This window comes from Nannospalax galili, unplaced genomic scaffold, assembly GCF_000622305.1.
Source record: "Nannospalax galili isolate Female #2095 unplaced genomic scaffold, S.galili_v1.0 scaffold95, whole genome shotgun sequence".
NCBI classification, from domain to species: domain Eukaryota; kingdom Metazoa; phylum Chordata; class Mammalia; order Rodentia; family Spalacidae; genus Nannospalax; species Nannospalax galili.
The window spans coordinates 5,428,382-5,441,363 of NW_008342393.1; the positions used below are offsets into that span (position 1 = coordinate 5,428,382).

Consider the following 12,982-nt stretch of genomic DNA (forward strand, 5'->3'; position numbering starts at 1 on the left):
CTTTGGGAGTTCAAGGCCAGCCTGGTCTACATAGTGAGTTCCAGGACAGCTGGGACTACAAGGAGACCCTGTCTCAAAAAATAAAAAAATAAACTTGGGTTATAAACAGAGCTGCACTATAGAGAGAATCTGTATTTTTAAATATAATAAATTGGAGCATATGATATTGAAAAAAATATAAAACCATGTAGTTAAGATAAGCTTGGGTCTTAAGTTTTAAAAATTTACAATGGTAAAGTCTAACTAGATGGGACAAAAGGCTGTTGGCTATGTGCTTTCTGAGTTGTTTTGAAAACTATAACATTTATTTTAAAATGTCTTCGTCCCAGGCTCCCTATATCCTACAATTTAAGCCAAACCATTAAAAATATGACTGTTGGGATTGATTGTTCATTATTAAAACATTATGGAAAATAAAAGAGGAAGAACAGCAACAAAATTAAATTCAAAAATTTAAAATACTATATTCACTATTAAAATTAGCCTTCACTTAAAAACAAGTCTATTTTCCAGGTTGGATTACTAGAGATATTGCCTAATCTGGTTAAACAATTCTTATACTATTTTCAGAATCTGCAATGGAAAGAATTTAGTGGAAGTAGAAAAATTGCAGAGATCTTACTAGCATATTCTTTAGTATGGCTCCAAATGCCACACTGCATTCCAAGAAAAAGTTTCAAAAATCATCCAGCTAAGTGGAGTCCCTTCAACTCCTTTCTCTATAAAAGCATTCTATGCCAGCAGTCAATTCTTTGAAACACTTTGAAACTCTGACATTCTTGCTGACATCAATTTCTAAACTTACCAGAGGCCCATAAAAGAATGTAAGCAAGCCTTTGTTGTTAGACATTCTGGTTTATATTAATACATGGCACATATCATTAATGTGGCCCTGGATTTTTTACTGTTTTTATAGATTTTGCAACTGAGACAAGGATTAGTCACTGATCTACATCATTATTATATTCTCTAGAAGCATCTCCTATTTGGGAAATCATTAAATTATGGAGACTCCCAGGCTATTGTGTTTACTTGTAGCAAACAAATCTGTTTGCAGAGCATTGCTCTTCCCTTCCCTGCCTCCAGGTGCTTCTGTTCAGACAGAGCTTAGCTGGGTGAATGAAGGCTCTCTTTGTTCACATCCACTAGTTAGCAATATCTCATCATGCTGCTTCTCTGTCTCCACTGGTACTGCCTTACACAGTATCCACTTTTTCTAACTCACTTCTGTATCTCTAGTCTTGAACCTAATCACCTTCTATCCAAATCTAATCACATTGTTCCTTTATTTCACATCCCCTGCAATTCTCCTTTGCTTGAAAGTCAAAGTGCAAACTTTACTTGGGAAAATATTTTGTATTTTACTTCTTCTGTTTATATACTTATGTGCACACATTTGGTGTATGAAGGTCTCCTACAACTCATCCCCTCCTTCCTTTTCTATGTGAGAATTTGTGCTCCATGTTCTCATCATTTTATAATTTTTCTTCAATTAAGATGGTTTCATTTTTCTAAATCTGAAGTCAGGGTTCAGGATGTAGCTCAGTGGTAGAGCACTTGTCTAGCATGCATGAGTTCAACACCCAATGTTGAAAATAATAAGTGAATGAGCATAACCATCAACAAGCCCAATTGTCACTATCAGGCTCATTCATTAAAGGAGTGCCAAGCAGGGTCACTGGACCCTCACTTGAGTATCCAGCCACTCTTCCCAGCCAACTAGTCCAGCATTGGAAGACAAAAGAAAAATGAGGAAGAACCCAATAGAGGGATGCTTTTGGAAGCCCTTGTCAAGAAACTCCAATGGACTCTCATACGAACATTTGAAAATTGCCCTGTTCTGACTTTTTTCTAGTTCCCTGTCTAGAACTTGTAATGCTAATTACTCTTGCCTTTACTTTTCCATCACATCTCCAATTCATGATTCAAGGACTGTCTTCTCCCCTTAGAGACAAGAGTTATGCAATCTGGGAGTCTTTTAGATAGACCCACTGAGTCCCTGATCGGCATGGAAGAAGCCAGAGAGGTCGGCGTCCCTACTGGCAATTTGGGTAACCCCTTCAGAGGATGGTGTGATAAGAATAGGAGGTAGGAATTGGCTAGGTAGTTATAAAAAGACCCCAAAGAAATGTAGCTAGTTTCCTGGCTAAAAGTCAAAATGTCTGTGGGCCTGTTAGCAACATACTCTGTTCCAAAGGCCAAAAATGTCAAAAGTATTTGGGAGCTTCTATCTAATCCTTAAAAGATTTTAGGGTTACCTCTTCGGAGGGGAGAATGTTGGAGGGGAGGGAGTGGGCATGGATTTGATCAAAACACCTTATATACATGTATATACATGTATGAAATTCTCAATAAAGTTCTTGTAAAAGTTGGGGCTGGAGAGATGGCTCAGTGGTTAAGAGCACTGACTGCTCTTGCAGAGGACCCAGGTTCGATTCCCAGCACCCACTTGACGGCTATGAGCCATCCTTAACTCCAGTTCCAGGGGAATCCGATGCCCTCTTCTGACCTCTGTGACACTGCACGACATGGGTGCACTCATGTACATGCAGGCAATACACTCGTACACATAAAAAATAAAAATAATTTTAAAAATTAAAAAAAAATTTTTTAAAAGGCACACAAAGTCAGGCATGGTGGCCCATGTCTTTAATCCCAGCACTTGGGAGACAACAAGTGGATATTTGTGAGATCCGGGCCAGCCTGGTCTACATAGCAAGTTCCAGGCCAGCTGGGGCTACAGGGAGGTCCTGTATTAAAAAACAAAACAAAACAAAACAACAACAACAAAAAAAACCGAGCCAAACCCTACACAGCAAAAATCAAAATGAAACAAAACAGAATAACCTTGGTCAAGCCATTCTCCTGCAATGGACTGCTAATCCTCAGCCTCCCCAGCCAATCCGTTAGACTATCACTATTTGATGAGTAGCTTCAAGCATCATTCCTTCACTGCCTTCTTTTGCCATGGGACAGACTGACACCTCTCCACCAGAGCCTTTGCAACATTTCAATTTCTTAACATGTCCTTAGCTCTGTATTGTCCTATATAATCTATTGATTTTAGTGACTAATTATTTTCTATATCTTAATTTTAAGGCTGATAGGCTCACAGAATCCAACTAATGTCTGTAAGGTAAGAAAATGAAGAGATTAAATCAATTTTGATATAAGCAATGCTTTATGAAGTTATTTTGTTTTCTTTTTTGAGACAGGACCTCACTATATAACACCACACTCCCTTACCTCCAGGGGCTGACCTGAACTTGCTCTGTGGACTAGTATGGCCTTTAACTCAGAGATCTATCTGTCTCTGTCTCTTGAGAGCTGGGATTAAAAGTGTGCATAACCATGCCCAGCCCTTATGAAGTATTTTTACGTCTTCATTTGTGTGTGAGAAAACTGAGGTTCTAGGAGGATGAATGGTTTGCTCAAGGCCTTTTGACAATTCTTCAGCGCTTCATATAAAACTTAACATATGACCACTTTTTGCTATTTATCCAGAATGCTTTGGTATGAAAGAATCAAACTAACCAAAAAAGGAAATCCTTCTCCAAGTGGTTTCTTATTCACTGTGGGTGAAACTCCAACTCACAGAACACTGTGGAAACATCTCCAAAAACTTACCCATCCGGAAGTCAATGTAGCCTTCTCCTCCACTGATGACAAGCATAGACTTCAAGGGTGTCTGGCTGCTGGGCTCTTGTGCAGATGGTCCTGTTTTGTCACCTGTTAGATCTGTGCCACTACTGCCACTTTGTGGACTAATGACTTGACCTGTTTTATACAGAAAACAGAAGAGTGAATCACACACCACAGAAGCAGGCAGGGAATAATGATTTTTTTTCCTAAACCTTTCAAAGTTAAAAAAAAAAACAAAAACATGGTGGCTCACTCCTATAACTGCAGTTTGGGAGGGTGTGGCAGGAGAATTGCCATGAATTTGAGGCCAGCAAAAGCTACAGTGACCCTGACTCAAAAAATAAAGTTACATACATGAAAAGGTAAATATTTATACTAAAGACAACAACCAAAGTAGGAATGCTAGAAGGCTCTGCATGGTCAGAAAACCATTACATGAAGTTTCTAAGAGCCCAGTTTAAACATCTTGTAAAGCAATTTCATAATAAGCAGGAATAGATCCAGTCTATTCCTGTGAGATATGTGTATGGCAAGGTAAGTGTTAGTTGCCTGTTTTAAACTATTACAGTTCTATCTTTTGATCTGAGAAATAATGAAAGGTTTCCATCCTAAAAGGGGATCTTTGTATGTGAGACAGAAAAATCTTCACTTAAACCTAGGAATTTGCATATTCGTAGTATTTTAAATTTATTTCAAATCTATGTCCTTCCTTTCATAGTTGAGAAAAGTATATCTTATTTTTAGAGTATGTAAATAAAGTTACTGATAAATGTGCCATTTTTCTACACTTTAAATTCTAAAGTAGACTCTGAGTATGAAATAGTATAGAGAAACCTTTACATATTATTTACTACAAACAAATGAACAATCTCCAAGGCATCTCTCTTAGAGAGCTCTGACTGTTGGCTGGGAATGCAGCTCAGTAGCAGAGTGGTTGTCTAGCATACATGTGGGTCAGTGTTTTATCTCCAGAACTGTGGGCATTGAGGGAGGAAAGGATATATAAAGCTTTGACTGTGGGTTTTTTCCTTTCTAGAATCTGCTGTCCTTTGCTCAAATCACAGATACCATGCCTCCAGGACCTAGCAGGACAGGGTCATATGATGTGATACAACGTAAATTTAAAATTCATATTGAAAGTGGATATGACAGTTTGATGCATTCCCACAGGGCTTCATTAATGCATTAAGTATTCTCTAGAAGCTACCAAACCTGCTAGAAAGAACTTCTATTAGTAGAATCTGCAATAGAAGGGGCACTAATATAATAAAGCTAACCAGAATGGCTAATTGGCTTTACAACAAACAACAATGCTACCAATTACACATTTAGATTTATATCCAAAAGCAAAGTCTTGCACATATACAATAAGTTCCAACATGGGGATTAGGGCATAGGTGGTGGTAAGCGCTTGCTGCACAACTGAGAACTTGAGGTTAGATCCCCACATGAAAAACTGGGCATAGTGGACACTGTAATCTCAGTGCTGGGGGTGTACAGAGGCACAAAGACAGGTTATCCTTGGAGCTCAATAACCAGCCAGTCTGGTTAATCAATGAACTCTGGGTTCAATGAGAAATTCTATCTCAAAAAATAAGGTGGCGAGCAATCGAGAAAGGCATCTGCCATTGACCTCTGGCCTCCACATGCATATACTCTTGCACATGTGCACACATATACACTATACATAAATATATATACACAAAGAAAGTTCATCATGGGCCAGAGATAGTGGTGCATATCTGTAATCCCAACACTTGGGGAACTGTGGCAGGAGTATTGAGAGTACAAGGCCAACCTGAGCTGCATAGTGAGTTCCACACCAGCTTCTGCTACATAGAGACATGGTAGTGCTTTAGGCTGGCCTCAAACTTAGTATGCAGCCAAGAATGACTCTGAATCTCTTCTGATCTCCTGCCTCTACTTTCTGAGTGCTAGAATTGCTGGTATGCAATGCCATGCCTGGTTTAGGGCATGCTGGGGATCAAACCCAGGGCTCTATGCATGCTAGGTGAGCACTTAACCCACTGAGGTATAGCCTTCGCATCGTGGATTGTTTTTATTGTGAAAAAAACGGAGATTCTTACTGGTCCATCAACAGAAAAATGAATAAAACACAGTACATTTATCAGACAAGAGAAATATCACAGCTAAACAAGATTTTATATATGAACATGTTTCCTTGTTTTTTTGTTTTTTTTTTTTAAAGCAAGAGGGTGGAGACTGGAGAGATGGTTTGGCGGTTAAGAGCACTGCTACTTTTGCAGAAGACCCAGGTTCGAAACCTAGCACCTAGCTAACAACAGTCTGTAACTGTAGTTCCAGGGGATCTGACATCCTCTTCTGTCCTCCACAGGCACTGACGACACAGGTGCACTTACATGTATGCAGGCATAACACTCATATACATAAATATAGCAGAATACATGAGGTCTGGTGGCGGGGCATGGATGGGGAAGGGGGTCTAAATTTGTTTAAGAACTGTTGTATGAAATGTACAAAAGCTCAATAAAAATTTTTTTAAATGCAAGGTGGTTATTTTTATCAGGAAGTTGCCTTCTAGACCTTTATCCTAAGAAAGCAACCATATCAATATGTACAATGTAAAAGGAGATTTATTATGTTAAGAATAACCAAATAATTGGTTAGAGTACTGTTATGGTTAATCCTGTCAAATTGATGGGATTTACAATCACTGTGGAAACATGTCTCTGAGCAGGTCAGTGAGGGATTATCTAGATTAGGTTAATGAGGTAAGAAGGCCCACCTTAAATGAGGTGGCACTATACCATTAGCTGGTGAAGAAGATGAGCTGAGCACAAGGATTCAACTCTCTCAGCTTCCTGACTACAGATGCAATGTGACCAGGCGCCTCATGCTCCTGCCTTCAAGACTTCCTCACCAAAATGGACTGTACCCTTAAACTGTGAGCCAAAATAAGTCTTTCTTACCTGAAGTTGCTTTTGTCTGGGTGTTTTATCACAGCAACAGAGAAAACTAATGCAAATACCATATGCCAGCCAGTGTCCTAATGCACATTAACTTGTTGAATCTTTGTAACAATTTGGAAAAATAAGCGATGGCTAACTTTATGTGCTAGCTTACGTAGGCTATGGAACACAGATATTTGGTTAAATACTAGTCTATTTATTATTGTGAAAGTATTATCTAGATATGATTAACATTTAAATCAATAAACATTGAATAAAGCAGGTTGCCCTCCATAATGTGGGCAAGCCTTTATCTAATCAGTTGAAAAATACTGAGAGACCCCAGAAGAAGCAAAATGTTGTCTCCAGATTGCTTTTAGATTTTATCTGCAACATCAACCCTTCCCTGGGTTTCCACCTGTGGGACTGCTCTGAACATGAAGATTTGCCAGCCAGGTGAACCAATCTCTTTAAAAGTCTATTGGGCTGGGGAGATGGATCAATGGTTAAAAATACTTGCTGAGGAGCTGGAGAGTTGGCTCAGCAGTTAAGAGAGCACTGACTGCTCTTGCAGAGGACCGGGATTTGATTCCCAGCACCCACATGGCGACTATGAACTGTCCTTAACTCCAGTTCCAGGAGAATCTGAAGCCCTCTTCTGACCTCCATGGCATTGCACAACATGGGTGCACTCCCATACATGCAGCCAACACACTCATACACATAAATTAGAAAAAAAAAATACTCGCTGAGTAATCATGAGGACCAGAGTTAACATCTCAGAACTCGTGCAATAAGCCAGGGGTGCTGGATAGTTTCGGTTGTCAACTTGACACACTTAGGTAGAAGGAACCTCAACTGAGGAATTTCCTCCATTGAACTGGCCTCTGGCCATGTCTGTTGGGCATCTTCTTGATTGTTGAGTAGGCCCAGCTCATTGTGGGTGGTGCCACCTCTGAGCAGGTCCTGCATTGCATAAGAAAGCAGATTGAGCACAGGCCAGGGAAGTAAGCCAGTAAGCAGTGTATCCCTATGGTCTGAACTCCAGGTTCCTCACATGAGCTCTGGCCTTGTCTTCCCTTGATGAACTGTGAGCTGTAAGCCAAATAAACTCTTTCCTCCCCGAAGTTGGTTCTGGTCAGTGTTGTTTTCACAGTAAGAGAAAGCCAACTAAGACAGGGGTACCAGGAGTGGGGTGTTGCTGTGACCTGACCATGTGGGATTTTAGATGAAAGTGGAAGACTTTGGAAGTTTGAACTAAAAAAGCTGTTGAATGCTATAAGCAGAGGTTAATGGCCATTCTAGTAGGTATGTAGAAGAAAGTATTGCTGAGAACAATGTAGTGCCAGAGAAAAATAAGGACTTAAGCAGCAACTAGGATATTTTGGCAGAGTCTAGCTAGAGTCTGCCCAGAGCCTAAGAACTTGCCTGAGGCTAAGTTGAAAGGGTAATGGACTAATTTCTTTGGTGGAAGGAAATTTCAAGACAGCCTAATGTAGTGGTGTAGTTATTAATGGTGAATAGTATGGAGATCTACGATGAAAGAACAAGTGGGGCAGAAAGAGATACAGACTGTGGTTTGGATTGAAAAAGAGCACCAGGAAGGTTAATGTTGGAGCCAAGCCATATGCTGAGGGAGAGGCTCTATTTGATAAGGAGATCAGAGCAATTAAGGAGAGGCCTAGAGATTTGTACTTACAATAATGGAAAGAGTATGTTCAGGGCAGGACCACACCCAACTACTTTTCCAACCTGCAAAAGGAAAATGCAGGGATGGGGGTGGGGGTTGGGGGGAAGTGTTCCTGCTCCTAGAAAACCACAGAATAGAAAATCTACTAATGTGGATGAAGCAGGTCAGGGACCTTCCCAGACTGGCAGCCGAACTTGGGAGTTATCCACCTGGTACAAGCTTTAGAGGCATGAAAGATGCAAGAGTGAAGGAAGGAGTAATTGGTTCTTCCTCCATGGTTTCAGAGAGTCACAGAGGCCAGGCAGCGTGCAGCAAGGTCATCCCTGCATAAAGAAAACCCTGACAGGCCATTGCATGAAGCTGTGAAAGTGAAGCCTGGTTGGCAGTGGAGACCACAAGATGCTAAGAGATGCTAGAGCCATGAGACATCTGTCAAAAAGAGCTGCATACAGGCAGTTGTACCAGCTCAAGAGGGATAAGTATGTTGCATGCAGCCTTTGGATTCTGTATTTTGAATATTGTTGAAACTGTTAAAGACTATGGGGACTTTTGAGGTTTGAATAAATGCATTTTATATGGTCAAGAGCCTGTGGGGGCCAGAGAGTGGAATATGATGGTTTGAATGAGATTATTCCCCCATAGGTGCCAAGTACATTGACATTTTGTCCCCAGTTGGTGGCACTGTTTTTGGAGGGATTAGGAGGCAAGGCCTTGCTGGAGGAAGCATGTCATTGGGTCAAAGAAGGCTTTGAGAATTCTAAGCCTTGCCAGATTTTCAGTCGCTTTCTGCTTTGTGCTCTGGTCACCTCTGCTGCTATGCCTCCCCTCCATTATGGACTCTAATCCCTCTGAACTGAAAGCCAAATAAACTCTTCCTTCTAAGTCCAAATACTTGGAGCCTATGGGGGATATTCTCATTCAAACCATCACACCAGGAATCCCCTACTCACCTCCAACCTCATCTCCCAGAAGGGTAGAAACAGGATGATGACTGGGGATTGCTGGGCTTGCTACTTTCTAGTCCAGCTGAGAAAATGTGGTGCTTAGGTTCAGGGAGAGACCCTGCTTCAAAAGAATAGGTGGAGCGTATTGAGGAGGACACTTGATGCCCTCTTCTGGTCTATGTACATGTACAAAGGTACATAAACCTGCACTCATGTGGATATGTACTCACACAGAGACAAATTAAGTAATTGATTAAAAAAGCTATCTAACTCTCTTTCTACACACATACATGCACATATATTCACTCACACTATGCTCCTGCATTCTGGAGAATGGTGGTTAATACCCCAAATACTATGATCTCTACCACAGTTGACAAAACAAAGTCATATTTGAACCTTTATAAATTTCTAAACTTTCCTCTTGTGGAAAAAAAAACCCTCAAAACACAGGTCTTGTTTACAGAGGTCATTAACTACTTTAGTACTGTCAATGAACAGAACTTGAGGGGTGGGAGGAGACTGGATACTACTACTACTGCTACCATCTGGATAGCAGTTTATAGTATAACATGTATGCTTGCATGTATGTAAGTGCACCATGTGTGTGCAGTGCCTGCAGAGTTCAGAAGAGGGTGCCAGATCCCCCTGGAACTAGAGTCATAGATGGTCATGAGCTATCATCTGGGTACTGGGAATTGAACTCAAGTATCCATCACATTCATTTAGGAAAGAAGAAACAAGGGTCCTCCTTCCCTCCCTCCCCTGCTCCATACATTCATTAAGTAAATACTACTTTGGGCAGTATACTGTGGCAAATACTACCATGCTTTTTTTTTAACCTTTTTATTTTTTTTTTAAGATTTATTTTTGCTGGGAAAGGTGGCATATGCCTTTAATCCCAGCACTCTGAAGGTAGAAGCAAGCAGATCTCTATGAGATTGAGGCCAGTCTGGTCTACAGAGCAAGCTCTAGGGCAGTTGGATCTACAGGGAGACCCTGTCTCAAACAAAAGAAAACATTAAAAAAAATATTTATTTTTATTTTACGTGTATGAGTTTACTTACATTACATACATGTACACCATGTGTGTGCAGTGCCCACAGAGTTCAGAAGAGGGTGCCAGAGCCCCCTGGAGCTAGAGTTATAGATGGTCATGAGCTATCATCTGGGTACTGGGAAGTGAATTCAAGTACCTCTACATCAAGTGCTCTTTAAATGCTGAGTCATTGCTCTAGCCCCTACCACTGCTTTGCAAAAAAATCTGTTTAGGGGTAGAGGAGAGATTGCAAAATAACTACATTCCAGTACCCTACTGCACTTCAGTCATAACCTAAAGAACTTCTTTATGTACTGTATTGAAATGGTTTGTAATCCAGTAACTTAGCATTTGGAGAGATGGTGAAAGACAGATACAATCACATGGACACCTCAAAGAATAATCTAACTTACCTGGGACTGCAACAAAGAATTTCACAGCATCCCGGTGCCCATGGAAGCAAAGCTGTGCATGTGCCATTGAACAGTAGGGTATAAATGTCCCTGGAGTTACTTTATCGCTGTTTTCATCACCATATACACGGATCACACTTCCAGGACGATTACCTGGTGCTCCTGAGGTTTTATTTGCTGCAACAAAAAAATGAAATACCAAATATTTTCCTCTAGAAAATAGTAATGGTACAAGAGGTTACTGGTTAATCCTTATGATATTATCTAAAAGCTACAGCCAGTTGAGATAACATAAGGGCAGCAACACCAGTTCAAGGCAAAGCTGGAAAAAAGAGATATAGCATGCTAGTTATTTTTAAGTACCTCAGTAAATGGAGTAGGGGATTTTGCCAGTCTAGTAATAACCAAGCTTATGTTTTAAACACATCTATTAAAAAAATTTTTTTTGTCTTTTTGAGACAGGGTCTCCCTGTAGTCCCAGCTGACCTGAACTCACTGTGTAGATCAGGCTGGCCTTGAACTCACAGAGATCCGCCTGCCTCTGCCTCCTGAGTGCTGGGACTAAAGGCGTGCACCACTATGCCCGGCCATATCTATTAATCTTAATGAAATCATCATAGTAAATAAACTTGAATCATAGAAAACAGACTTGAATCTTGATTATATCTGTTTTATTTTTAAGTCCTTATTCAAGGAACTAAGCATTATGCAGTCTAAAGTAAATAAGTATATTCTTAAGGCTTTCTTTATAGTTCATCTTCTGATTTTTCTCCCATGATAAGAATCTGTCCCTTTAAAAGGGTAAGAAAGCTGTGCTTAAAAGAATCCAGGATCCACCAGAGTAGCCTTCATTTAAGCCAACTGATGGTTTGCTGGATTCCTGAAGAATGACCAGACTCACAAAACATCCCCATTCCATATGTAAGTGAATGAAAGAAATATGATCCATAACAAGAGTAAACAATGTAGATTAATGACAGTTTTAAGAGATGTTTCATGTTTTTATTGGAAGGAAAACAAAGTCTGAAAGAAAGTTTAGCTGCAACAAAAGATGACAAATAGACTAAGCTGCTGAGCAGTTGGTGGAGTAACAAACGTTTAAAGTTAAAAAAAAAAAAAAAATCTGCTGCAATGCAGTGACTGCCAGTGGGTAACACTGAAGAACATTCAAGAGGGTGTTCTAGAGAAGAGGGGACAGCCTCACAGTGGCTCTGAGAAGCTGGGAAGAAGAGTTTGGTTCAGGATCTGCACTTACCCCTCAGCCCCAGTAAGCGTCCCTGGTGGAGGATTACGGCTAAAGTGAAAAAGGAGGAAAGGGGACATGGAGAGGTGCACGACAGGGAGGAGAAGTGTTACTGTGAGCCACCACTCAGCCTCTTCTGCTTGGCCCCTACTGAATTAGGTCAATGGGCATAACATCAATAATATAAAATTCTTACCAAGGCCTCCGCTCAAAAAAGATAATTTGATTTGTTAGGATTTTATAAGGTTATTCCAGTGAAACTAAAACAAAACCCTAAGAACCTGAAGTAGAGTATATGCTAAAATTGCCCCCCTTTCTCTGTCTCCCCCAAAGAAGCCCTTTGTAATAATCAGGCTAAAATGCAACTCTCTTTTAAGAAGTGAAATGTAATCCAGGGATCTTGAAATCTTGTAGGTTTTAAGAAATGGTCTGAACTAAGAACAGACAAGTAGGGATTAAGAACATGGATTCCTTAAAGGCTCCAGATATACCTTTTGGTATTCTTCCCTTTTCTTCCACTGAACAAAAAAAAATTATTTTTTCTTTTGAAACAGGGTCTCTCTGTAGCCCCAGCTGGCCTGGAACTCACTATACAGATCAGGCTGGCCTCGTACTCATAAAGATTCACCTGCCTCTGCCTCCCAAGTGCTGGGATTAGAGGCGTGTGCCACCTTATCTGGCAAAGAAATTTATTAACTTGTTTTCTGTGTTTTCCCCCCAAACTATTCCCTGCCCATGCATTTTGCAGCACATAACACTTAATGGATGGTCAATGCAATGAAACACCACATGAGAAACATACAAGGTATGTTTTGTTCACAGAAGAAATAAACCACATTGCTTTCTGACAGCTTGTTTTCAGTACAGGGAAAGGCTCAGTGACATCCTGAAAACTTCTCGAACAACTTAAAAAAAATCTCAAATACAGCCGGGCGTGGTGGTGCACACCTTTAATCTCAGCACTCAGTAGGCAGAGGCAGGTGGATCTTTGTGAGTTCAAAGCCAGCCTGGTCTACACAGTGAGTTCCAGGCCAGCTAGAGCTACAGGGAGACCCCAAAAAAAAAAAAAAAATCTCAAATA

General features: G+C 40.5%; 1 protein-coding gene across 22 annotated transcripts in view; it reads right to left on the bottom strand.

Moving 5' to 3' along the window:
- Positions 1–12,982, bottom strand: part of Spag9 (sperm associated antigen 9) — a 159,187-nt gene that overhangs the window by 5,244 nt on the left and 140,961 nt on the right. For 14 of the 22 annotated variants that reach the window (XM_029566107.1, XM_029566104.1, XM_029566102.1 and 11 more), the window contains 3 exons: positions 11,914–11,952; positions 10,659–10,835; positions 3,628–3,777 (listed from right to left, as the gene is read on the bottom strand). In XM_029566107.1, the coding sequence (XP_029421967.1) occupies positions 3,628–3,777; positions 10,659–10,835; positions 11,914–11,952 (366 nt within the window). The remainder of the gene's footprint in view (positions 1–3,627; positions 3,778–10,658; positions 10,836–11,913; positions 11,953–12,982) is intronic. The other 8 variants (XM_029566103.1, XM_008838400.2, XM_008838393.3 and 5 more) reach the window with 1 other exon arrangement.